At 41.1% G+C, this 25,335-nt stretch overlaps 1 protein-coding gene across 1 annotated transcript; it reads left to right on the top strand.

Annotated features, from left to right (window-relative positions):
- The first annotated feature begins 195 nt into the window (after positions 1-195).
- LOC147178804 (cholecystokinin receptor-like) lies at positions 196-25,335 on the top strand. The gene is made up of 5 exons (XM_086068590.1): positions 196-585; positions 10,205-10,453; positions 18,958-19,219; positions 21,194-21,324; positions 23,308-25,335. Exons 1-5 carry the CDS (start codon positions 276-278, stop codon positions 23,898-23,900), a joined length of 1,545 nt encoding a protein of 514 aa, XP_085924716.1. The 5' UTR covers positions 196-275; the 3' UTR covers positions 23,901-25,335.

The following is a 25,335-nucleotide window of genomic DNA, read 5'->3' as shown; positions in this document are numbered from 1 at the left end:
TCCTACATGCAAAAACGAGAATGGACGAGGCCCCCAAATGTCTCTTGCAAAACATCTCATTACCTTACGCAGGTGTGTCTACTCTCACGATGCTGATGATGGTGCTCATGATGTCGGTAAGGGGTGCCACTTGGAAGTAGCATCCTGATTGGCTGTTATGATGCCGAGGTGGGGGTGGGGTGGGGGCGGGGGACGCTAGAAAGCTGGAGCTTCATTCCTCCACTGTAGTGCGATCAGTCTCTGCAGTGCGCGTTGTGCGTCACCGCGTCATCTCCATGCACGCAAGCACCCCTCTTCCAACCTGCTTGTTTTATTTTCTTTTAACTCTGCTTGCCGCTCAAGTTTCTCCCAACCTTGACGACTTGGATTCACCCAAGGACGACGGCGGAGGCTCATTTATCGATAGCGAGCGCGTGCAGGTGCGAAGGCAGACGGCGGAGAGAATGTCCATGCAGGAGGGAAACGTGAGCGCGTCGGAGGCGTCCGGCTGCGTGGAGCTGTGGAATATCAGCGTGGAAGTGACCGGTTTCAACACGAGCTGCACAAACACATCCGCCGCCACCAAACCCTCCAACAGACCCAGAGGTAAATACAAAACAAATCAAATGAAAAATACATTATTTCCCGCTGCTCGATATTTGCGTCTCATATCCCGATATTGTCGACAGTCGACTTGGAAGTTAGACCGTAAAAGTTGTCTTGATAGCGTGAATTTCACTTGAAAAAAATGCCATTGCTTTATTAGTGTTTAATAAACGCTGCCTTTGAATGATGCTTTCCCTTTTTAATAGATGCAGAAATTTAGTTTTTTCTGTTAAATTATTCATGTTCTCCCCAGCGTATCTACTTGAGGCGAATAAAATGAGCGTAGACCTGCAAGAGCCTTCAAAACAAGTGTGGCTTCTAACTCTGCAGTTTAGTTTTCATCAAATGCCATGGATGGGCAAACTTGTATTTAAGGGGCATATTGGACTTATCATTTTTTTCACTTTGAGCTTAAAATGGTAAAAAGTAAAAAGATAAAAAAAAAGTTCGTAAACATTAGTGCCAATTAAAAGTTAAGGCAGCTGAAAACTACTTAGGTAGTGATTCTTTCAAGTCCCACAAGGGGGAGTCTGCATACCATGTTTTGTGAATCAGTGGACTCATTTGTGTGAAATTGTGGTTTAGTGCAAACATTATTTAGTAAAGGCATGCATGTGTGATTAAAAACAAATGTAGGCCCTACATGTCAAATTGTATTATTCTGGGGGGATTATAATTTATGTATTTAAAAAAAGTTTGTTAGCTCAGAAAAAACGGGATTACTGTAAACACAGCGGGATCATTACACTGCCAAACTGTATTTTTTTTTTTTTATCCATTGCTCTTGCTTTCAATATTATGTGTTGAAATGTTTATTTTATAATTGTGCAAACACATTTTTAAAAATTGAGTGGCGTACATGCTATATACAGTAATGACATGCCATAGGAGTATCGCAACGTAAACTCCGATGAGGGGCATTGCCGTTTTGAAAAATAATTCATTTTAAATCTCCAATTTGAGACAAATAATAGCTACGGCAATGCAATAAATACAGTGCACAACATAAAGGCTCGGTGGGCCGAATTAAAGAGCGAGTGGGCTGCACGTGGCCTGCTAGCCAAGGTTTGCCCACCTGTTGTTTAGCCCAAAGAGAACGAAGCTGGATTCTTTTTTTATATCACGCTTCAAAGCATCCTTGCAGTCCAATGTGAAGAATCAAGCACATTTAATTATTTGCTACAATGAAGGAGAAAATGGCCCATTTCGACCTCTCCCAGCTTCTTATTGATCTTGTATCAGCCATCTGGTAGTAATCATGCAGTTGAGCCTCAAACTTGGCTGTCTTACTCGCCAATGCACAGAAAGGCCGCGAGGGTCGAGAAATAAGATTTACGCCGTTTATTTCACAGCCACAGCTATAAATTATTCATGGTATTCACTCTCATTTGCACACATACTGTCGTAGTCTCTGTAGAGGCAGACAGTCAAATGGCACCTTTGTGGATTGTCCACTTGTTGAAAATGAAATCATTCATTATTGCTAATCACTGCTGTCACCAACCAGAGCTTTGCCGCAGAACGCCGACGTGATTGTTTTGAACAGAAAGCTTCTTTTCGACATAATTTGGCTAGCGAGCTGAATTAAGTTTCTCGTTGTTGAGGGTGGGGGCGGCTATAGACGTGTGCAGGAGTCTCATTTGAGGAATGTAAATAAGCACATTTGATTTCTAAAGCACTTTTTAACTCGGCAAAATAAGTCATCAGTGGTTTAAAATATTGAAAGGCGTGGTTTAAAAGCCTTCATATCCTTTTTTTTTGGTAAGTTAACTGATTGGAACGACATGTTTGAAGTTTTTTAGGTGCACATGCCATTTTGTAACCTGAGCTTGTTAGACAGAAGAAGGTGTGCTGCTTGTTGATGGAGGATTTTTAATTGGCGCATGTAAGAAGTGGCGAGCTGGTGAAGGATTTGAGAACAGCGGCGGTATGAGGCGATGGATTCCGAGCTGAATCAAGTGAATCGTCCTCGAGAGTTAATTACTACGCGTCAATTGTCTGAACGGAAACTTTCCCAAAGCAATGGCATCATCATGCTAGAAGACAAATTTTGTATCTTAGTATTGGCATGAGGTACGGAGGTGCTTAATCAAAACACTGAAGTAGATTTTTTTTTCTTTCTTCAAAATGAATACAAATACAATTAATTCATTCCAGGCTCCCCACAAAAATCATTTTTTTTGTTATTAATGTATGTTGTACTTTTTTCTTTTTTTTTTTAATAATGTCTTCACATCACCCTTCCTTTGTTTTCCTTTTCATCTAAGAAAGTCGGCCACCGTTTGGTGACTCGTCAGGCTTCTTTGTTCTGTCTCCCTCTTTTGGTCATTTTATGCCTCTTGCACAGGCTAAGTCAATTTTGTTGTTCTGTACTCGTGTATATGCAATAACAAAATTGTATTTGGTGACAATGCAATAGAAAGTAAAGAATTAAACTGTAATAGCCACATTTTTTGCTTCACTTCTATGAACATTGTGCTGCTCTTTCTGGTATGTGCGCCCTGGCCACCTGGGGGCAGTATAACATTGACAGAAATACATGAAGAGTTTGACAACAGTAATATGAATCGTTTTTTCACAAAGGGTAAAGAATACAGTAAACTTCATCGAATCATTAGGTTGTCTTTTCTACATGTGTTGTCAAATATTCCTTGCTTAAAGCGTTAACACATCACCTCGATGGGCTAATGAATGGCATCTATGGCGTTTCCCCGTTGTGTTAGCATTAAGCTAACGCATATGTGCTTGTTTGAAATGCACAATGCGTATTTCTGTTTAGTTCACTTCATGTCTTGAAGGCTCTTTTTTGAAAATGTGTTCACTGTGCTTGTTGTGAAGTGACCTAGTTTTCACTGCCAACGTACAGCAGACTATAACTTTTCTTTCTTTTTCTTTTTAAACTTGGAAGTCAAAGCTAAAATGCATTTAACAAAGGCTTGTATGTCAAACACTTTCACAAACAGCCATCTCCGTTTTGTGTGAATATTCTAACACATTCGAACAATTGCTTGCCCATCCAAAATGCAATTTCCTGAAACGTGCTGTATTTGCTTTCGGATCGTTTGGATTTTATGACCGCAATGTGTGCACCGTGGAGCGGCTTTACATGGACATTGTGGCCCTTTAAGCTTACATTTGTTTGTAGGAAGCGTAGTGGTTGCAGAATCGACTCGATATGTAATTCTCCAGAGAGGCCGCAGTGCTGTAATTCAGCCTCCGCTTGTCTGCTAACGCTCCCCTTTAAATAGACGTGCGTGCGCTCACGCCTACAGTACGTGGTTCTTGCTTCCTACCGTTTCCTAGTTAACAGCTACTCAACATCCTCACCTGCCGACAAATCACAGAAATTAATAATCAACTGATTAACAAAGCCTCCGGACGAGGTCTTGTCAGTAATTGAATATGTGGCGCTGAGCTTCGCCGTTAACGTTACCAATGGGCTCTGAATCATCGCAGGTTGCCCACGCGATGGGGGATCGATGCGTCTCCCCCACGGGAGGGCACTGTGGACGAACTAATTGAGTTGAATACTGCTGTATCAGTAAGTTGCCTTATAGAAATGAGTGCGGCCTGCACATTAAGTGCTGTCAAAGGACTCATTTGCCAGCACTTTAATGAGAACCTACAAAGCAGTGCAGTGCACCACTTGGTATGGGTACAAAAAACATTTCTTAGGTTAAACAGCCACCTCTTTCAAAAAGGGCTCCGAAAGCGGCATTCAGCCAATTTGCATCGGTGGAATTTTTAGAACAATGTGTTGAAGCACACAAATGATCGAGTCGCATTTGGAGAAGAGTGACACTTCTTACAATAACGACAGAAATATTGCAGCGCGGCCTCGTCGATCGTTACCGCTCATTACCAGACAATCTTTGTGGAAGGTTATTTGGTCCAGTCAATCATGCCTGGCAGTCTGCCGCCAAGCGTTTCATCGTGGCCCAACGATAAAACCCAAACGACACGAGGTGCTGAAACTTTAATGACGCCCGTGAGGCGGCAGGATGATGGCGCGGCCGGCCGTGATCCTCAGTCAGACATGAAGCGCATTTGTAAGCTTGGCTCCAATTTTCCATGTCAACACTTTGGAAGTGTGTCTCACGTACACCCAACATTTCACAAATGTGGCACGCAGCTGTCCGACTTGAGGGAGTGGATGTCAACAAAGTGGCTAGCTTAGGACCGGCAAGGCCTGGGGGAGCTCGCGCCGCGCTGGTGCTCAATGAAGATCATTCCATTTTTGCTCCTACTTGGAGGAACTCCCATCGCTGACATATGTGAAGCAGCAAGACTTTTTATTTTTTCTTATTACTGCCAATTATGTGGTGAGACACGGGCCAAGCATATATTTACTTTTATACAGTTTTTAGTGAAGGGTGAAATGTGATTAAAATGTCCCCTGGGGTGGACTGTCATTCCATTATTGCTTTTGTAATGATCTCAAACTATTCCTTTTTATGTGAAGGTGAAACGGTCTGGTATGGCAGCAGGGCCAAGTGGCTTCAAATGTCATTGGTTGAAAACGTAAATCCAATGACATTTTGTTGTGGAATAAACATGCCCCTTAGGAGCTGTGACCGATCAGAGCGATTTGATTGGATAATTCATGTGACATCTTGATCATGCTTTGTTTCACCAATTAAGCTTTTTGCTTAATTATAATTATTATGCCATTATAATGGGCATCGCTTTTTGCGATGCCCATTATAATGGCATTGAGCGGAGATTCTTCAACAAGTGGTGATATAACACTAAAAATTGGGAACCCCCCCATCACTCCACCGTAAAAAATAAATTAAAAAAAATCCACAAATAGGTGACTCAGCAGGTGCTGAATCATCAGTATGTAGGATCCACTATATTGTAAAATTCAATCTGTAGAGCAACATTTAAAGATGCGGCTAATTTATGCCCTGATTGCAGTAGAGATGCTAATTTCATTAGCCCCCCCTCCCCCCCCCCCCCTTTGGAGTTTCCCATTGCATTTCAGCATTAAGCTATCAAACTAGTCAGACTAATGATAATTGTAGTGGTGAAAATACAGAATTGGTTATAAATAAGATTAGTTGTATTCATTCAATGATCAAGCTCATAAGGTAAATGACTCATGAAATCATTTTCCCCCTTTGAAATGAATAAGATCGAGCCTGACCAAAAAACCTCGTTGGTTTGTGTGTGTTTAATTCAAATGATACGCTTATAAAATGTTTTAGTTTTTATTTAAAGTTACTGAAGCCAGAAATTTTTATTTTGAATCACTACTGCCACCTGTGGCCGAAAAATCAGACGGCCTTTTCCCTTTTTCACTTACAATGCGCACACGGTGTCACATCCGCTGACAGAGGGCGGGAAATTCAAACCCGAATCCTGTATTTTTTTATCTGGAAAATTTTACATCCAAAAATGTAAATTTCTATACTCAAAACCTTTATTGAAATAATTTTTGATTGAAACTAACTTAAAAGTTGAAAACATTGAATTAAAGGATCTTTGTGCAGTTTGTCACTTTTTTTTTTATACTCGTGACTGCCACCTCTGGCCCAAAGCGTAACAGCAGCATCTGTGTCAGACTCGTTCATGTGCGCATGCGAGTACGTGCACGCCACACATCCCCAGTCGCCACATGTCCCCTACTCCTCGGGGACTCGCTTGACGTCACCCTCCACCATTCCACCCCTCCCCTACCTAAAGAAACTGTGGAGTGTCAGGGTCCGCACACTCTACTAAAAAGGGAAGATAAAAGCTGATAGGTGCAGTGCAAAACATTTTCTGTCATAAATAGTCAAATAAAAAGGCTATTGTAAAGATATATTTGGGCAAATTGTTACAGGGTGCAGCATTAAGCCTCAAGTCTTACACACGCACACGCACACACACTAACTATAGCGTTCGTGTGTGACGTGTCTTTGAAGGGCATGACCTAGCGAGTGACGTCAGTAGCTCTGACATCACTCCAGTGAACGTTTTCAATGCAGTTCCGAACCGCCAGTTAGTTCAGTGATGGTCTTGACCGTTCTGCTTGTGAGTGTTCATTTTGAATGTGTATGTGTGGTGGATTTGTGACGCGCGTATGCACAGATTGGGTAACTGCCGATTTTTTGTGATCAAGACGGTGGATTATGGAAAGGGAAAATATTGGCATCAAAAATGTCCCATTTTTAGTATGTGAAAGGGATTTTTTTCCTTTCTTTTTTTTTAAAGGCCGAAGCTTCAAAATTCTGATTATTGGCTGAGATAATCACACCAGCCAATAATTGGTCTATCCCAACTGCCAACACTGCTGTGGGAAATGGATGGAAAGTAACACAGAGGTGAAAATGCAGCTAATGATGGGGGGAAAATGTCATGTTTTCAGGGTAAAACCCTTTTCACACTGCATTTAACAAGGCCCATTCATTGTGTATGTGGTGAGGGGAGGGGACCACATAATGGAGCATGGCATCCAGTTGGGAAATGTTTTATTTGAGGGCGGCGGTGTCGTGACATCAGACAAGTGCCTCCAATTAGAGAGGACCTGGCAGAGCAATTAAGTATTATTTTTGATGGACTTGTTTACAAGTAACTGCATGATTACACCAACCACGATCCCACCGGGCCTGTATTTTATTTTCTCTCTGCTGCTCGTGTCCTCCTCTTCTTCCTTGAAATAAGCAAAGTCAGCACTTTCATGTGTAACAATGATCGATAATATCTTGTCAAGGTGCGATCTAACCAGCAGCAAAATCTCAGTTTTTTACTTCCTTTTTCCTTTTTACGTCAGCAATTTCACATATGGACACGCGATCATTTCATGTTGCAGCGCAGTGTGAAAAGGGCTTGAGGGAGTGTGCTTGAACAGCAGACCCGAATCACAATCCTAATACTTCAATTGAGGGTCCTTATGGTGAGGTCAAGAGAAGCTAAGGTTAGACAAATGTGATTAGCTAATTCTAATGGCAGGGGTCGGCAACCTTTCCAGTCAACAGAGCCATTTTAAGGCGAATAAATAACCAAAAATCTGTCTGGAGCCGCAACACATTTGAAGATTGTGATGAAGGAAACAGTGTGTTACTGTTAGCCTAATGTACTGACGGCCCTGAGAGCTAATTGGATCTGCAACAGAACAGAAAAATATGCAGCATCCAATATATAGAGATTCATTTTCTTTTCCTTTTGTTTTTGGATTTATTTTTGAAAATTTTCATAAATTTTTAGAATTTTCAACCTTTCTGTCAAATTTCTGGCTTTTTTGGGGGGCAATTTTGTAGACATTTTTTGGTAAATTCGTATGTGTTTCGAGTTGACATTTTAGTTACTTTTTAAATCTTTTATTTTCTGACTTTTTGTAAAATAAAATTTCTGACTTTTTTGGGGGCAATTTTATGTACGATTTATGGTCATTTTCAGGATTTCTTCTTTTGTTTTTGGACATTTTATTATTATATTGTTAGCGTTTTTCTTTTCTGCGTTTTATTTAATCCCTTTTCTGACCTTTTTGGGGGGGGGGGGGCAATTCCAAATACATTTTATGGTAATTGTCTTTCTTTTGTTGGTTTTGGACATTTTTAGGTAATTTTGAAAACTTTTCCATCCACCTTTTGTCTGTTTTTCTGACAACGTAGCCCCTTCAGACCCACATTTTTTTCTGCTGGGCAAAATTTCTCTTTTTGTGTGTGTGTGTGCTGATTTTGATTATTTTCCCACATTAAGAAGATCATGGAAATTTGGGGGGGGGGGGGGCGTTATCTCATGTTTTTAGTTGTTATACTGGACGCCAGGATAATATGACTGTAACGTGTTGTAAACTTGCCTTAAGTTTATAGGCAACATTTTTAACATGAACATCATGCAAATCAATTGTGATTGGTTAGTTAAGATCCAATCATGAACCAGAAGTGTTGACATCATCCAAATTATGCGTTTTATTGGTTTAGACGCGTGAATATGTCACATCCACTGGGACCATCTATGGGTCTGAAGGGGTTAAAATTGTGGTATATTTTATCTAAAATAAATAAATACAAATAAATATGTAAAAAAATATTACCAATATGATTTATGCAAATTGTTTTAGAGATCCACAGAGAGCCTAGGAAAATGACTAAAGAGTCATGTGGCCCCAGAGCCGCAGGTTGCAGACCCCTGATCTAGGAGGATCAAACACTTTGCCAGGATATGTCCACTTTTTTACATGCTGTCTGGTCATCCATTGCGTGACCAATAGGGATTCACTCAAGCCCCACTCCGATTCCATTTTCATTTCCTGATTTCAATTGATTAATTTATATATATATTTAACACAATTAACAAGCAATTTAATCAAATAACAGGACGCGTGTAAAGTTGTGCTTGAAAGTTTACACGTAACGATAACGGCAATATCGTGATGTCGCAATATTGAAATGACAACAATATCGTTGTCGTCATGTTTCGACATCAAAAGCAACACAACTGTTGCAAAGTTATATTCCTTTTGTGAAGTTCTAGCACCCTCTGGTGGGTAATTTATTAGTGCAGTTTAATTTGAGTTAGGAATGTTTTAGTTATCACTCTTATAAATCAATCATACCAGCAAGTATTTTTTCCATCTCCATCGAAATAATCTATTACTTTTTGCCCACTTTAGGCAGACACAACATTTTCCTATTTCTCAGTCAATGCTGTTATGTACAAAAAAACAATATTGTGCCCCCCCCCCCCCCCCCACAAACACACACACACGTTTTTCACAATATCGTGAGTTTTTGTACAGTATCGTGAGCTCATAATTTTACATACCCCAAGGGTGTGTAAACTTTCAAGCACAACTGTATAATTTCATGGTGGTTAATAAATGCAAGTGGCGAATATAAAAGGCAGTTAATGCTTAATCATCATTGGCCAGGATGCAATGCAGGCTGACTTGGCGTGCCAAAACGTGTCTGGAGGCTGTGCCGCGGACCTTGCGACTTGTGCCTCGTCACCATCGTTAATCAGAGTGCCCAGTCAGCGCCACGCTCGGCCGTTCTCGACCTCGTCCTGTCACATGCTCTCACTCTCAAGTGCGCTGGCACTGACAGGCTGGGCCGAGCGAGGGGAGTGCCCCGAAAATGATCCACGGCAATCCGCTGGTGGGGGGGCGGGGACCTCGTAATTTGCAGTTTACCGCCTTTTGGGGGGAAACCCTGTGCACAAATATTGATTCAAACTCTTGAGGCGGATATTTAGTTTTAATCTCCTCTTTCCAGTTTGGCAAACGCTTCCTAAAGCAGTGTGCTAAACCTTGTTTGTTGCTTCATCTTCAAGATGGCAAATATTGGCACTGAAGACACTAATCTGTTTATTTTGTGACTCAAGTCTTCTGTCTTTTTTGCTCAATTTTTAATTTTTTTTAGGTTGACACATCACCGGTGTCTGACGTTAACCTGCCTATGGAAGGCTTCTGCATTTGTGTCAGTTGATGAATGTTCCAATTATCCTCTGATATTTTATTCAGTCTCCATCTTTTCTCTGTGGACCCGAGCGTAAAAAAATGTTTTTGATGAATGACTACTTCCTAATTGAGTGCGCAGTCAATCATTGCTGCGCTATGTGCCTTTCTTTAATAAGTGGAATGAAAATGAGATGCTATAAATCACATTTTGCGCTTGCGCTCTCTCCTCAGAGATGGACACGCTGCGCATTGTGCTCTACACGCTCATCTTCCTCCTAAGCGTGTTTGGCAACCTGCTCATCATCATCGTCCTGATTCTCAACAAGCGCATGAGAACGGTCACCAACTCCTTCCTGCTGTCGCTTGCCATCAGCGACCTGATGATGGCCGTCTTCTGCATGCCCTTCACGCTCATCCCCAACATCCTGGAGGACTTCATCTTCGGGGCCGCCATGTGCAAGACGGTCGCCTACTTCATGGGTGAGATTCTGATAGGTCGCTGATTAGGATTTACATGTCGTTAGCATGCTAGCGGCTTCCTGCGGGCTTTAAATTGGCGTCCATCAACTGGCCTCTCGCTCAGTCAGCTCTAATGAGGACGGGTGTTATAGAAATTGGATAGACTGACCAGCAGCCATGCTGTTGATTGGTATAAAAAAGGAGAAAACGACTAATTCGGCATAAGTTGTCAAAACAATTGGAAGAAAGTCATTCCTTGAAATATGTTTACTAGTCTTTGTCTATTAAGGGCACACAAACATGGGTTGCCCCCAAGGACTGCATGAGCCTGAGGGCCTGGTGTAAAAAACAAAACAAAAAACAGCTAACAAGCTATTCTAAAACAAAGAAACAAAAAGTGCCGTAATGACGTATGTCGACGGACCGCCAAAGTCGCTACGCAACGTGACTGATAAATTACCGTCTCGTCGGCAATGTCCCTGCCACCGCCGCCGCTACGCTGTTAGCATGAGAGGCTAGAGATAGCAATGTCAAGCTAGCCACCATAACGGTTGTTCACACTATGTATTGCTCTACGATACCAACTTCAAAATAAAAACCTCAAAATAATACTACATTGACGCCAATGCCTTAATAGCATTTTATTCTGAAGTTAACCCTAGGAAGCAACTTAACACTTCGATTTTTTTTTGACAGGGTGGTGCCTGCTTACAGTAACTGAATTGCAACACAGTGTTCCCTCGCTATAAACGCGATTTACTTTTCGTGGCCTCGCTGTTTCACTGATTTTTTTGTGAGCAATTTTGCATAATTTTCTTTTCCAGTAATTGACCTATTTTATCAAATTTATGAAGGTTTGAACACTGAGAATGTTTACAAGAGCGAAATTTGAGAAAATGTAAATGCCTCAATGAGAAAAGTGTATAAACTGTGGTGAGGGGCTTTACAGCCTTGAAACATTTATAATAAATGTAAAACATAAAGCTAACTACTTCGCAGATTTCATTTATTGCGGGTATTTTTTGGAACTTAACCCTTTTTTTCTTATTTTTCTTGGAACGCAAAAGTGCACGGAAGCAACCAAATCTGCCACCATTTTTAGTATGCATGCGCATTTGGCGCACCACTTATGTGCAGCCCTGCTTATATGCATGCATATATGCGTTGAACTCTAAAAAGAGAATTGTTGAACCGATTTAAGATTACAAATGAGCTCTTTGCACAAATCCACTACTTCCTGAACTCAGTTTCATGATTGGACAAACGGATTAATCTAGGTGTGTCTGACCTCAGTAACCACGACGACAATTGCCAGACACACCTGGATTAATCCGTTTGTCCAATCATGAGAGACAGGAAATGAAGGAGTGGTATTGAGTTCAGGAAGTAGTGGATTTGTGCAAAGAGCCCAATTAAATTGTTGACCAACTTAATAAAATTGCTTCAATTGGTAACACACGATTGAATCAAGTTAATTCAAAGTGCATATATTAAGTTTAAATAATCATTAGTTCATTAAAGTTAATATATTTACTTTGGATTCATTTTGAATTCATTGAATTCCAGCGATAGGAACTCCAGGTCCAGAAAGTAAAAACCCTGCCACAGTTTGGCTTTGGCTACAGGTCAAGCTAAACGAGGTCATTAGGAGAAGCACCTGTGGCTAAAGCCAAACTTTGGCAGGGTTTTTAACTTTACTTTACTTTTTTTTACCCATCTTTACTTAATTCACTTTGTCATAATTTAATTTAATTCAAGTGAATATATTAAGTTGAATGAACTCACAATTAATTCAACTTAATATACTCACCTTGGATTAAATTCATTCAATCGTATGTTACCAATTGCAGCAGTTTTATTAAACTGGTCTTCAATTTAATTTGTAATCTTAAATTGGTTCTCTAAGAGCGTGTGTCATTTTTGCTGGAGAGACAGAAAAGAATGTGGAAATGGCGCAGAGAAATCAATGTATTCAACTTGTAAAATGGCTGCTGCGCATAATAGAACATGCTCAGAACACAAAGCAATGTTTTGTTCAAAGGCGGTATCCCGATCGCATTTATATGACCAAACATTCGGGCTCGAAATGTGATTGGTGATGGGGCCACATTCGGGTTTGGAAAAACCTGAAAAGAGCATATTTGTGTTTTGAAAGCTATTTATTGACTGCGTGTAAATGTAGTCTATTGTCATCTAGCGCATATAATTAATGCGCCAATGCTGGTTGCAGGTTTTTTCACTTGTTTTATTTTTACCACTAAACGGCGAGCAGCTGCTTTGCACGGCTGCAAATCTGGAAACAGTGCAGCCATTATTACTGTAATTGCTAATTTCACCAAATGGCTCCTTAAACCATTAGTTAGAGGGAACATTAATTAGAAAGTGAATTTTAATTGTTTGCATACATGTTGTTGGGAGTATTTTGTAATCTCGTTATTCCCATAATTGTCTGCACGCGGGCCATTGTTTGTTAGAGAGGGAGAGAGACCGTTGCTACATGTCGGGAAGGTGGGAACGAACGAACTGACTAGTCGTGTCCTCCACATGCGGGCAGTTTATCTATATATCTATCTATGAGGTGTGGTTGCTTTCAGTGACAGTTAAAAAACAGCATATGGCCTTCAATCAATCAATCAATTAATCAATCAATCAATAGCCTACATGCTTTTTAATTGCGCGTGGATTTTTGCTACTTGTAGGCTGCCCGGGTCCCTATCACCCGCAAATAGCAGGGGCACAATGTATAGAATATATATTGTGGTGATATTTATTTGTATTTTGTCTTCACGAGCATACTCAATATTGGAGTAATCCAAAAGTAATCCAGTTACATCACTTTAATATGATGGTACTTGGATTATGTTACTAACTACAACTTTTTTAGCAGGTAACTTGTAACTGTAATGGATTACATTTTAAAAGTAACCCTCCCAACCCTGATTATAACCAAGCCGGCTGATAGCGCCAGAACCACCAAAGTGGATCATCTACGTGCCGGTATGAATAACTGTACAGAAATTCTCATCTCCATTTACTAGATTGAGTCGGAATGTATTTTTTTGGCTTGTGACTATCAAAACGAGGCCTCTTCCCGTAGCTGACAGCCCATCCGCAAATGCGCTGTAGCTTTACAATCCCTCTGACAACGACTTGACGTCTAACAAGAGGCCGTCTCTCAAAAAGGCTTCACTTTGCTTGTCGGAGGGCAACCATCGTGCTACAAAAGAGCGCCGACGGTCACGCGTCTCTGCAAGTGTGACTTGGCAATGAGCTGTCTCCCGCTCGACCCAAATCAGGCAGGAACCCTTGCGAGGCTTTTAGTCAGAGTTGCAATACTTGACATCTTGGATTTTGCTTTTCAAATTGGATGTAGACTTCAGCAATCCCATTTTCACAGAAAAGCTTGCCAAAGCCACAGTCCAGTGGCGCAATATGCTGATGCCAAGTAATGACAACATGGCTGACGTTCCCAGCTTGGATGCTTGCTTGTTTTATTTCATCAAAAGAAAGCAAAGATCAATCATTTCGGCCTCTGACACCACATCCACGACTTAAATCTTGTCTTCGGTTTATCACTTAATCCAGAGTAGTGCTCCAACACAACTTTATTGCTAAGAAATGAGCAGTAAAACCGACAGTATTTGTAGAACAGAAATGTAAAAATGTTTTTTCCTTTTTGAGAACTGAAACTGTTCTTGGCCATTTCTTGAGGCATGTGAGGCGATTCAATATCATGATGACAATTGTACTGTGTAAAGTCCACAGCTGTTGAATGCATCCTTAGACCAACACGAGACCCACCAGTTGAACACCACATCGCCATTACCAGGCTTCAAACGGGATGTTCTCAGAAGTGGCCGCTTAGATTCAGTCATCAGAAGTTTGCCACCGATCTAGGAAGTGGAAGCATTTCACAAAAGCAGTGAAATGCGCCGTTCAAGGGATCGAACACCTGTTGTGGATTTTGCCTCTGTCACACGACAGCAAGTTGTGGACGCGCTATTAAAGGATTTGTAGACGGTTCAGCGTCCTAGAAGCGAACTTTTTGCAAGTCGTGTCATTTTCTACTTGGCGGTGTAGCAGTTTGATGAATCTTATGATTAAGCCGTGAGCCGTTTTTGTCCACGCTGCATTTCAAGTTATTGGCCTGCCTCATTCTGCACTTTGTTTGTTTACTATTTCAACTTTAAAAATCCCCAGTAAAATGCAGAGAGAGTCAGAATCAAGACTTGGCTCGCAGGGCTGTACCGATAACATTTTTAGGGGCTCACTTACTTGATTTTGAGTCCTGATCCAATCTCGATGGTCAGAATTCCAATACAGTAAAGGTATCCCAACATTTTTTATATGGCAGTAGTGCAGCAATGGTTTAAACAAAATAAACAATCTTTTTTTATTGCCAATCAGTGGCACGTCACAAAATGATGAAACTAATTACATTTAAAGATCACATCTTAAACTTAAGTCGAAAATGAATTAAATAGTCAATGGACCACTTTCATACGACAGTGTACATCATTTTAAAAGTGAAGCAAGAGTGGCCTGCTGATAAATAATTTAATATTTCTTAGCTCCTTCTCTTTTATCAACTCACCCTCTGTGTGTGTTCTCCTTTTTTGTTTTGTTCATGAATGAGCAAATAGGTGCTATACAACCGCTTTTATCATTGCTGCTTGAATAATGGACCTTTTTGTGGAATCCAGCACTTGTATGGGCATTTATTATTATTATTATTATTATTTATTGCTTTTTTGTCTTTTTTTTAACACCACCACACAAACAGATTAGATTGTTTAATACAATTAAGAAATATTTGTTTAGTTTGGAAATATCTTTGTATCGCTAGGACCAGGGTTTTGTCAGTATAATCTGTACAAATCTAATCTTCACTTAATATTATAATCAGGGCCCAGTATTTCAAACATAATCCACCAGGATTAAACCTGGTGGATTCAATTATACCCAAATCTGATCCCAAATTGAATATTTCAAACCGCAAATCCAGATTTAATCCAGATTTGAGCCCGTGTTGGGTATTTCAAAATTTCTGGATCAATTTAATCCTGAAAAATGGGATTACACTGTGATCCCATGTATTAGTTTCACATATACTCAGCAATAAATAAAGGATCTCTTGAATTTCCTGGAATTAGTGTCAAGAGATATACTACTACTACTACTGAAGATTGACATTTTTGAAAATACCATCCACCCATCCATCTTTTTTTCCCCATGCAAAACACTGGTGATTTCTTCACAGTGTTCCAATTTTTTTTAAATCCTGTTTTCGTGGGTTTTAGGAGCTGGAAGCCCAAATAATGTAAAAACAAAAAAATCATTGAATTGTAGGCCTTGAATCTCTAATCTATCAAAGTTTGACTTTTTGAATGGAATTATGGAAATAAATGAATTTTTCCATGATATTCCAATTTCTTCAGCCTTGTGTTGCACAGCCTTTTGCCCAAGCATCCATCCATTGACCCGGAGCTGAATAATCACGTGAATCATAGCATCACTACTGTCAGCGACAGTTATTAGCCGAATTGACCATGTGGTGCGTTGTCTCGAATCACGTTTATGATGCCATGCGGCGCAGTTGCTGCTGCTGGTGTGATGCAATTAGCCGTCAACGTAGTGGCTCAGTCGCACTTTCCCCCAAAGCTACCTTTTCGCATAATGTATTTTTGCCTTGTGTGCTCTCCAATGAGCCGGCACAGAACTGCTTTTCAAGGGCAGGAATTGACTTGAAGTCATTCATGTTTTAAGGACTTTGTCAGGTACGAGCCAAGTCAATTTGCATAGTGGAGGGAAAACGAACGCGTGCTTGAGATGTGCAAGGCGTGAAGAAAACCTTGACTGCAGCTGTTGAGCAGTCTGTGGAAAATTGGTTTGCCCCCCCCCCGCCCCCCTCCCCTTAAAGACTAAAACATTATTAAAAGAACGCAGCCAATCCTGCTTGGTTGAGAAATGATCTGAGCAGCGCTTTCAATATCCTCGAGCGATTGTTTCAGAGCAATGTTATCAACCCGGAAACGACGCAAAAGAAATGATAGGCAAAAATGGAGGCGTGTCCAAAGAACAATTGGAATCAATCTGGGCCAGATTTGACCCGCCAATGTGCTAATCCTTCATTTGAGAGGCACATTAGACACTTGAGAGTTTTCGAAGTGTCTGCAAACTGTTGACTGTGAAATGAAACCTACGGGACTTGCACGAAATGAGTCGGTGCGCCATTCGTGCTCGTCTGGCACGCCTCATCGGAATTGGCAAACTGACAGCCCTTGCACAAAGTGGGGATTACTCATGAAGTGAGAAAATAGGACACATTTTGAAGAAAATGAAATGAATTATTATTAGTAAAACCACAAATGCATGCTGCCGGGCATAATCTTGTTAATGATGAGTCTGTGTATTATTAAAGCTAACCGAACAATCACAATCGGATGTTAATGTCTTTTGCTCACTTCTTCCGCTCGATTTTTGGTACTTTGGAGCAAGTGTGCTCTTCTCTGGTCAAATAATTAGTCAGGATGAAACTGAGACTTTTCAAGGTTAAGCACAGTGATGAGCTCACCAAAAAATGAATTTGACATTAAAACTCAATCTGTACAATTTACCAGCTGCATTTTGGGACTCTAATCCATTAAAGTTCCCCAACGTGCAATTACTGTAAAAGGTAATAAAATAAAAACACTGTCAACTTGTTCTTGTTTTTTTTTTTTATTGCATGTATCCTCAGCTATGAAGCTTGTGTTTGGCCCAGTTTTCCAACTTCCAAGGTGGCACCAGCAATATTTTTAGTTCTTGCCGTTCTCAGTGACAAACAATCCTCCCGCTTCAGAAGGACCTCGAAACACAAGAATATTTCAAATCTTGACAGATTTTATTTTATTTTTTTTAATCTGTGACTGGCCCAGGCATAAAACAATTCTACCCGTAACACACCTCATACAGACGGAGAATTTTATGGGACAATCTTACAAGACAGAAGATAGTCGGGCATCTGGCGTCCTTGCAAAGTTGTCTGCGTGTACACGACGTTAAGCCTGCAGTTAAACACTTTTTGACACTAATCTTTTCAATTTCTGTTCACAATTCCTATAACTGGTTATGTAGCCATGGACTGATCTTGGTAGCCCATAGATTAGCACGCAAATGTGTTTTTATAATTCATTTCAAGTCCACGTCATTGTGTCAATGACAAATGTGATTTCAAGACTGGATGCATGTCGAATGACCCGGGTACGGCGGTCGGCAGGTCGTGACTGGTTATTCCCTGCGGTCTCCTGTAGTGGCCAGGCGTAGTTATTAATGTTATTTATCACATCCCGCCTCATGGCTATGGACTGTCTGAACTCACTGGGCTGCAGCTTGTGCCTTCATCTAAATGCATGGTGGCCTACAGTCATCCCTGCAGCCGGAATTGCCTTGTCAAACGACAAACGAGGGGGACATGTCTTGCTTGATGATTTTTAAGGCAATAGTCTTAAAGGAGTCATTTTGAGGAGATAAGTGTCATTGGTCAGTCAAGAATTTTTCTTTTTTGACATTTCTGGTGTGATGATGCGCCTTGTCAGGATTTGAATAGGGATGTAATGATAACAGCAATAATGTGATATAAAAATTGTCACCATATTGATGTGGTCATCTCACGATACAAAATCAGCACAATTGTTAAATAGGCTTGGTTGTTTTCCATTTTTGTAATTCCAGTGCCCTCTGGTGGTTTTATTAGTGCAGCTCAATTTTAATTAGGCATGTTTTGGCCACCTACATTAAAGACCCACGCTAATCACCAAATAAAAGGGGAGGCAACACGATTGAGTTCCTCCACAAATTGACTTAATTCAAAATGTTTGCCTGAGCAAGCAAGTAGGGGTGTGTCAAAAAATCTATTCTCATAAGAATCGCGATTCTCTTTTAGTACGATTCAGAATCGATTTTAAATGTCCTGAAATCTATTTTATTGAAATTATTTTATACTGTCTGCCCTTTGTTTGTGTGTGCCGTTTATTGGGAGCGTTGTTCATGTTGTATTCAATTTGGCCACTTAGGGGCAGTGTGGTTCCAAGCGGTCTGATACACTGTTAAGCTGTAGCCACATTAGAGAGTAGAAGGGAAAAGTCACAATCAAGTTATTGCAATAAATGTTTTTGTTTTTTCAGAATGGAGCCATTCTTTTGAGTGATAAATGTGCCGCGAGTAGAGCGCTAATTAGCATTAGCGAGTCCGACTGGAGTAGATCATTACAATTCCTTGCACATCTATAAATTGAAGCAAAAGTCATTGTCAATCAAATCATTTTGAATCAAAAATCCTTCTTAATCGAAAATCGATTCTGAATCGAATCGCACACCCCAAAATCGGAATCGAATCGTGAGACATTCAAAGATTCCCACCCTTACAAGCAAGTGCCTCAATATAAGTGTTATGAGTGAGATTTAATGAGTAATTAATAATAATAATAAAGACATAATTAAAGATGAACCAAGCCATGTGTGTAAGGTGTTGATGCTTTCCCGTAGGGCTCTCGGTCAGCATTTCCACCTTCAGCCTGGTGGCGATCGCCATCGAGCGATACAGCGCCATCTGCAACCCGCTCAAGTCCAGAGCGTGGCAGACGCGATCCCACGCCTACCGCGTTATCGCCGCCACCTGGATGCTCTCTCTGCTCATCATGATCCCCTACCCGGTGTTCAGCATCATCAAGACGTTCCCCAAGGCCAACGGCACCGTGGGCCACATGTGTCGCCTCACCTGGCCCAGTCACCACGCGGAGCAAAGCTGGTACGTAAGCATTGGTTTTCTTTCGAGTGCAAAACCCGCCTCGATGAAAGATAATCACCTGCCCGTGTTCTGCGGTTGCAGCCAAAATGATTGACTCTATTTTAATCAATGAGGTTGTTTTCGATGAAGAGAAGCGACACCGACTGAGGCTTAATTAACAGCGGCATGAAAGGGGTTCTCGGCGTCAAAGATGATGAAATGTCCGCATCGGAGACAAAAGTGCTCAATTGTTGTCTACGCGGGCGAAACTTTTAATTGCTCGGTGTCTGCCCAGCAATCCATCCACCTGACATGTTCCCTAAAGGTCTTTAAAAGGCAGCACAAGTCGGTGGAGACTGAGAAAATATTCTCCAGCTTGCTGGTTCAAATTGAGGAGCAATAAAGGGAAAATAAAATGAAACAAAAAATCTTAAGGCAGATTTAAAAGGTCTGGCTTATATAAAAGGCGAGGCTGTGGTAGGCCCGCAATCTCCACATCTGGGACGAGCGGTAACGAGTCAAGCCTGGACGCTTTGTGAAGCATCAGTTTTGCTCATGAAGGCGGCGAACATGATCTGAAGCCGCTTTGAAGGCGGATTAAAGTGTTGCTCGTTATTGGTTCGCCTATTCGCTTCATTTGCTAAGCAATAGCGAAGCATCGATTGTGCACTCCACTCACATTTGACATCCTTTCTGCATTCAGTGGCTCATTCTGGCGATGTGGGAACAATGTGAGACGCTTTCGGCCCTTTTCAGTCTATCAAGTGCTAATATCCTCTGGTGTGTGTATCAAACGGGCCGGATGACACCTGTGTTCTTTCAAAGGGGGGGAGCGGTTTGTTCAAAGGGGGCCCAGGAAGACATTAGAATATCACAGGATGAATGGATGCGCCAAACCTTGATTTATAGAATGGTCGTCAAAGAGACGCTCAAAGCTCAAATGAACCCGTGCGGTAGCACACAATCGCTTTCTTCATTGTCTGATGAAACCTTTTTTTGTTTTGAAGAGCATGCGACGGTTCATGGAAGGAGCATTGACATTTTTTAAGCAGACTTTCCCGTGTGTAATACCTATGTAGGGTTCGAATGCCTTCAGCATCAAAATGTTTCCAAACTGACTAGCAAGGAATCGAGCGACTCATCCTGGCGTTACCGGAGACTCCCGAGACTTCCGCCGCTGCAGTCAGAGCTTGAGGTTCGCGCGTTCGAAGGCAATTTGTGCTTCAAGTGCCAACCTACCACGGGGCTGATTTATTTTGTTTCTTCACATTGGATCCACCAATTTGCATAGCAGCAAATAGTTGGGCCTCAACATCCAGTTGCCTCTGCAACCGTATACGTCCGCCTCGGAACGACAATGCCAAAATGTCCAAATCCTCACCGATAAATTGTTGTACAGCACCTAAAGAAGATGTTTCTGTCGTGGGAAAGGGACTCATGATTAAAATTTGCATGCAACATTTTCAGGTAGCGTATTAACAAAAGTAATGAGAGTTAGTGAATATGATCATTAAGAAAGTGATTCAAATTGGTCAACCCCCAAATTTTCTTTAAAATACGTTGTATCAGGTATTTTTTATTATTTTGTGGAATTTGAGTTGAAGCAGCAAAATCCACCTGTTTTCATCTAACCCAGGGTGCGGCCATTTTGCCACTTGCGGTAAACTGAAAATGACATCGCAGCTGTTAAAGTCAAGACCAAACACGGCAACTGTGATGTCATTTTCAGTCGACAGCAAGTGGCAAAATGGCCGCCCCTTGAGATGGATAAAAATGGGTTTAACTCCAATTCCACAAGCGCAATATAAATCAGAGCACCATCTTTAGACTAGTGGGCTGCATAGAACGTATGAAGAACATTTTGGAGTCTATGAATTTACTGTCATTCGGTTTTAGTGCCAATTATGCTAATTATCCCCTTTTGCTAGCTTTTTCGCGCGTCAGCAAATCAACAGTGACTGTAACGGTCTTCCTTCCTCTTGTGCCGTTTTCCAGGTATGTGCTTCTGCTGTTCGTTCTGTTCTTCATCCCTGGAGTGGTGATGGCCGTGGCCTACGGGCTGATCTCGCGAGAGCTTTTCCGGGGCATGCGCTTTGAAATGAAGCAGAACCAAGCAGAGACCACCGGTGAGATCTGTAAACAAAATGTAAAGTTTGAGGTTTGATGAACAGTTCGATGCTGTCGCTTGGTATATTGACACGGGAAATAAAACTGCTTCGCTTCATATGCTAAATTAGCATTAGCAGCTAATGTGTTTGCCCGAGGCAGAGAATTGTTTATCAGCTATCAGGTTCTGCAGCAGATACCAAAATATCCTTGTACTTCACTTTTCACGCCTTTTTCCGATTATTTTAATCTCTTTCTGCATAGTGCAGTGCAACAGGTTTGAATACGAATGTGCAGGCTGTTAAAAAGTCACTTCAGGTGAAATGGGACTCCAGTGTCCCTGCTACCTGTAATGCCCTTGCACGTGGGAAAGGAGAGCCAATGTCGGCCATTTAACAGCCAGCACTACAGTTGAAGTCACAAGCTTCGCAGGTTAGCCGCCATCACATCACACAACACCAGGCTCCACCTCTTAAAGGCACAGCATTGTCTGTCAATTTAGTTATTCATTTTTTTTGTTCAATTATGAATGTTTAAAGCATGTGGGAGGATTTTTTTTCCTCCTAAAATATACTTCAGCTCCCTTTATGTTGACATTTAGAAGTTCAGAGTTTAACTCCTTTCTTGTTTCTCAGTTCACATGCCGTGTGAAGCCATTTAGAGGATAAGAAAGAATCCAGATTGAAGTCTCCAAAGGGCAGCGCAAGGACACGCAGGGTTTCGGAAGTCTTCGGCTGGGATGCTGAAATTGTAACCTTGCTGTCAGAGCGTGCTCGCGGTCACTAACCTTTGCAACAAGCTGAGATTGAATGTAAACAAACAAATGCGTTTTTGATGGCCGAGAAAGTTGCATATAGAAGGAATGGTTTTAGTTCTTTCTTGATGCACTTTATGGTTCTGTATTGCTGGCTCTTGTCTGTCTCTCATCCGGGAATACTTTCTTTGCTGAGTGGTCGTCGGCTGGCTGACTCCATCCTCTTTGCTCCTTTGGCTTGCAATTAGCAAAGGTCCAATACTGCCAATTATTCTCAACGGCCAAAATGCTGCAGTGCAATAATGCGAACATAAATAAAATGGGGGACAAAGTGTCGTGGCCAAAACCATGATGACATGATTCTAAATGGTAGTTTGGAATCGATGCACTTCCATAAACAGGTTCACTGTACTGCAGTACTTGTAGAACCCGTTTATTGATTTTTTTTAAACAAAATGAACAAAATATATAATAATAATAATAATTTTGTCACTTATTTTTTAACTAAATAACTAAAATTTAAAATGTTTTTTTTATGTTTATAAATAGCAAACATATAAAATACTAATAATAATAACAAATTAATTTTGTGATCCATATTTTAAACATTAACAAAAATAACAAAATAACGAAAAATTTTAATGTTTTTTTTAATGTTTATAAATAGCGAAAATATAAAATAATAATAAGAATAATTTTGTGACCCATTTTTAAATGAAATTAACAAAATATATAATAATCATAATAAATAATAATAATAATTTTGTGACCCATTTTTAAATGAAATTAACAAAATATATAATAATCATAATAAATCATAATAATAATTTTGTGACCCATTTTTTTAACAAAATAACTCAAATTGAACATGTGAACATAAATAATAATAATAATAATAAATCCTTGTCAACTAGGCCCATGAGCTTTCAGGGATTCTTTTAAATGTAATACTGTACAGAAGAGAGAAGGTCACAGCCGTTTGGGAATTGGGAATGGTTTACTTCACTTTATTACGCAATACTTTTTAACCTTAAAATACACCATAAAACTAAAACTAATAAAACAGTCTTTTATTTTATTTTTTAATAATAACTACCAATGCCTCAATAAAAACTAATTGAGTTGAATAAACAAAAGTAAAAAAAAAAAACTAATGAAAAATCCCAAACTATTATAACCCTGGTGTGAACTCGCTCCCACAAAGTCGATGTGTCATCACTCTTCATCACACATGACCTCTCTTCCACAGAGCTGCGAAACGGAACTGCCGCAGAGTCAAACGACGAGGACGAGGACGACGGTTGCTACGTTCAGGTCCCCCAAAAGTCCTCCACCATGGAGCTCCCCACCCTGCCTACCTCGTCGTCGTCATTATCCGCCGCCGCCGCCGCCGCTTCCGCACCTCCCAAGACCGAGCGCGCTCGCAGCAACACGTCCAACGCCAAGTTGCAAGCCAAAAAGCGAGTCATCCGGATGCTGTTGGTGATCGTGGCGCTCTTCTTCATCTGCTGGATGCCGCTGTACTCGGCCAACACCTGGAAGGCTTTTGACTTGAAGGCGGCCTCCAAAGCCCTGTCGGGGATCCCCATTTCCTTCATCCACCTGCTGTCCTACACGTCGGCCTGCGTCAACCCCGTCATCTACTGCTTCATGAACACTCGCTTCCGCAAGGCGCTGCTGTCCACCTTCGCCCGCTGCTGTCGCAACCGCCTGTGCCGCCGGTGCTGCCCGGCCCTCCTGGAGGCGGGAGAGGACGGCACCACCGGATATTCCGTGGCCGCCACCATGGCCACGTCGGTGTCCAAGTACAGCTACACCACCGTCGGCTCCACGCCCACCTGATGAGCCGCCGCGGTCCTTTTTGCCTCGTTTTCACGCTCGGCGTTGCTTTTATTTTTCTGTCGCGCATTCGGAGAGAGCATGTTGTCGAATGTTAGACGGATGAACGGATGAAAAAAGTGCCTCACTTATTATTATTCATTTTTAAAGGATTATATATTACACCGAACCGTTCCATTAGAAACACCAAAATGGATCAACCCTTGTTTGCTCTTATTTCTTTGGGTGTACTGTATGTGGAGCCGACCGCCTTGGACTTTGGGCAGAGGGAAGATGACGCGTGACGGGATACCAGCTGTACAAAAGTCGGCTTTGCTCTACTCCCAATAGCCTTTTGGTATATCTGAAAACTCAATTTGTGATCCTTTGTCCGCAAACGTGAAACCCAACTAACAGCAATTTCTGCCTTATTACCTCATATTTGTAAGAGGCTTGTTTTCAAACGAGCTGCGTTCGCGTTGTTGCCTAACTCAGCTGAATTTCTAATAGTCCGCCCGTCTGGGAAATGCAGCATATGCTTCCATGTGAAACTGTTTAGTCAGCTTGATTGATCTTTCGTTGGTCCACTTCTCTACCTTTGGCCCCATTTCACCGGTGACCGCATAACGTTTTGGCTTGCTGAAGTCAATTGGCCACATCTGAAAGTCAAATCTCCTAACCTTTATATTAGTGTTTGAGGAAAATGTCAATGCGAGATGAAAAGGTGCTTTGGGCATTGAACTCACACTGCCCGCATGCAAGTCGGGCAAATGCACCGCTCCACATCAGTGTCCTTATATTTATCTCTGTGGAGAACCTCACAGGCAGGGAACATCAAAATGATTGATCGACTGACCAGTACATTTGGGATTGACTGCCAGGTCCCCCAAAAAACGGAGAAAATGAAATGTCAAAATCAAATCAGTCAATCTTAAGAGTACGAAATGAGTAAACGACATAAAAGCAAGGCGTTCCTTTAAAAGCAATTTGTTCCCCGAACCTGGAAACAGTGGACTCGTCTCAAAGCAGCTCATTCAATAAATTGCAATCTCGGAGATGCAAGATACGACCGACACTGGAATATTTTATTTTTATTTTTGGGTGATCTTTGTGCTGAGTGGTGCTGTCATGCTCGTGTTTACATCTATTAACATCTTGTGAAAAACAAAACTAGGTTCAGAGATACGAAAATAGAGGGGAGGGGCTTGGCTGACTTCATTTATTAATATTGAATATATTTCTTCATCTTCTGTATGTATATGGCAACCAAAGCTTTAATTTATTTGTATTTATAAGAATTTGCCACATCTGGTGCCTGCTTGTGCCATCTTGCAATATGTAGAGTTGTTTCATGTGAACTTGTTGTTCTCTTGTAAATATATGTGGGCTTGTTGATGTTAATCATGTTTAATGTGTTTCCCATGTTTTAGGCTACTTGTCTTATATTTAATGTAATAAA

Source organism: Leptonotus elevatus, chromosome 2, assembly GCF_054856555.1.
Source record: "Leptonotus elevatus isolate MCC_2025b chromosome 2, RoL_Lele_1.0, whole genome shotgun sequence".
Lineage (NCBI taxonomy): Eukaryota > Metazoa > Chordata > Actinopteri > Syngnathiformes > Syngnathidae > Leptonotus > Leptonotus elevatus.
Note: the sequence above shows the minus strand (reverse complement) of the source record. Positions and strands in the feature narration are given on the sequence as shown.

What these genes read in the sequence shown, in the direction of transcription:
- LOC147178804 (XM_086068590.1), top strand. Translation starts at nt 276, where the DNA reads ATGCACGCAAGCACCCCTCTTCCAACCTGCTTGTTTTATTTTCTTTTA. An exon ending in GACGGTCGCCTACTTCATGG is followed by an intron (nt 10,454 to 18,957) that starts GTGAGATTCTGA and finishes GCTTTCCCGTAG; the next exon opens with GGCTCTCGGTCAGCATTTCC. An exon ending in CACCACGCGGAGCAAAGCTG is followed by an intron (nt 19,220 to 21,193) that starts GTACGTAAGCAT and finishes GCCGTTTTCCAG; the next exon opens with GTATGTGCTTCTGCTGTTCG.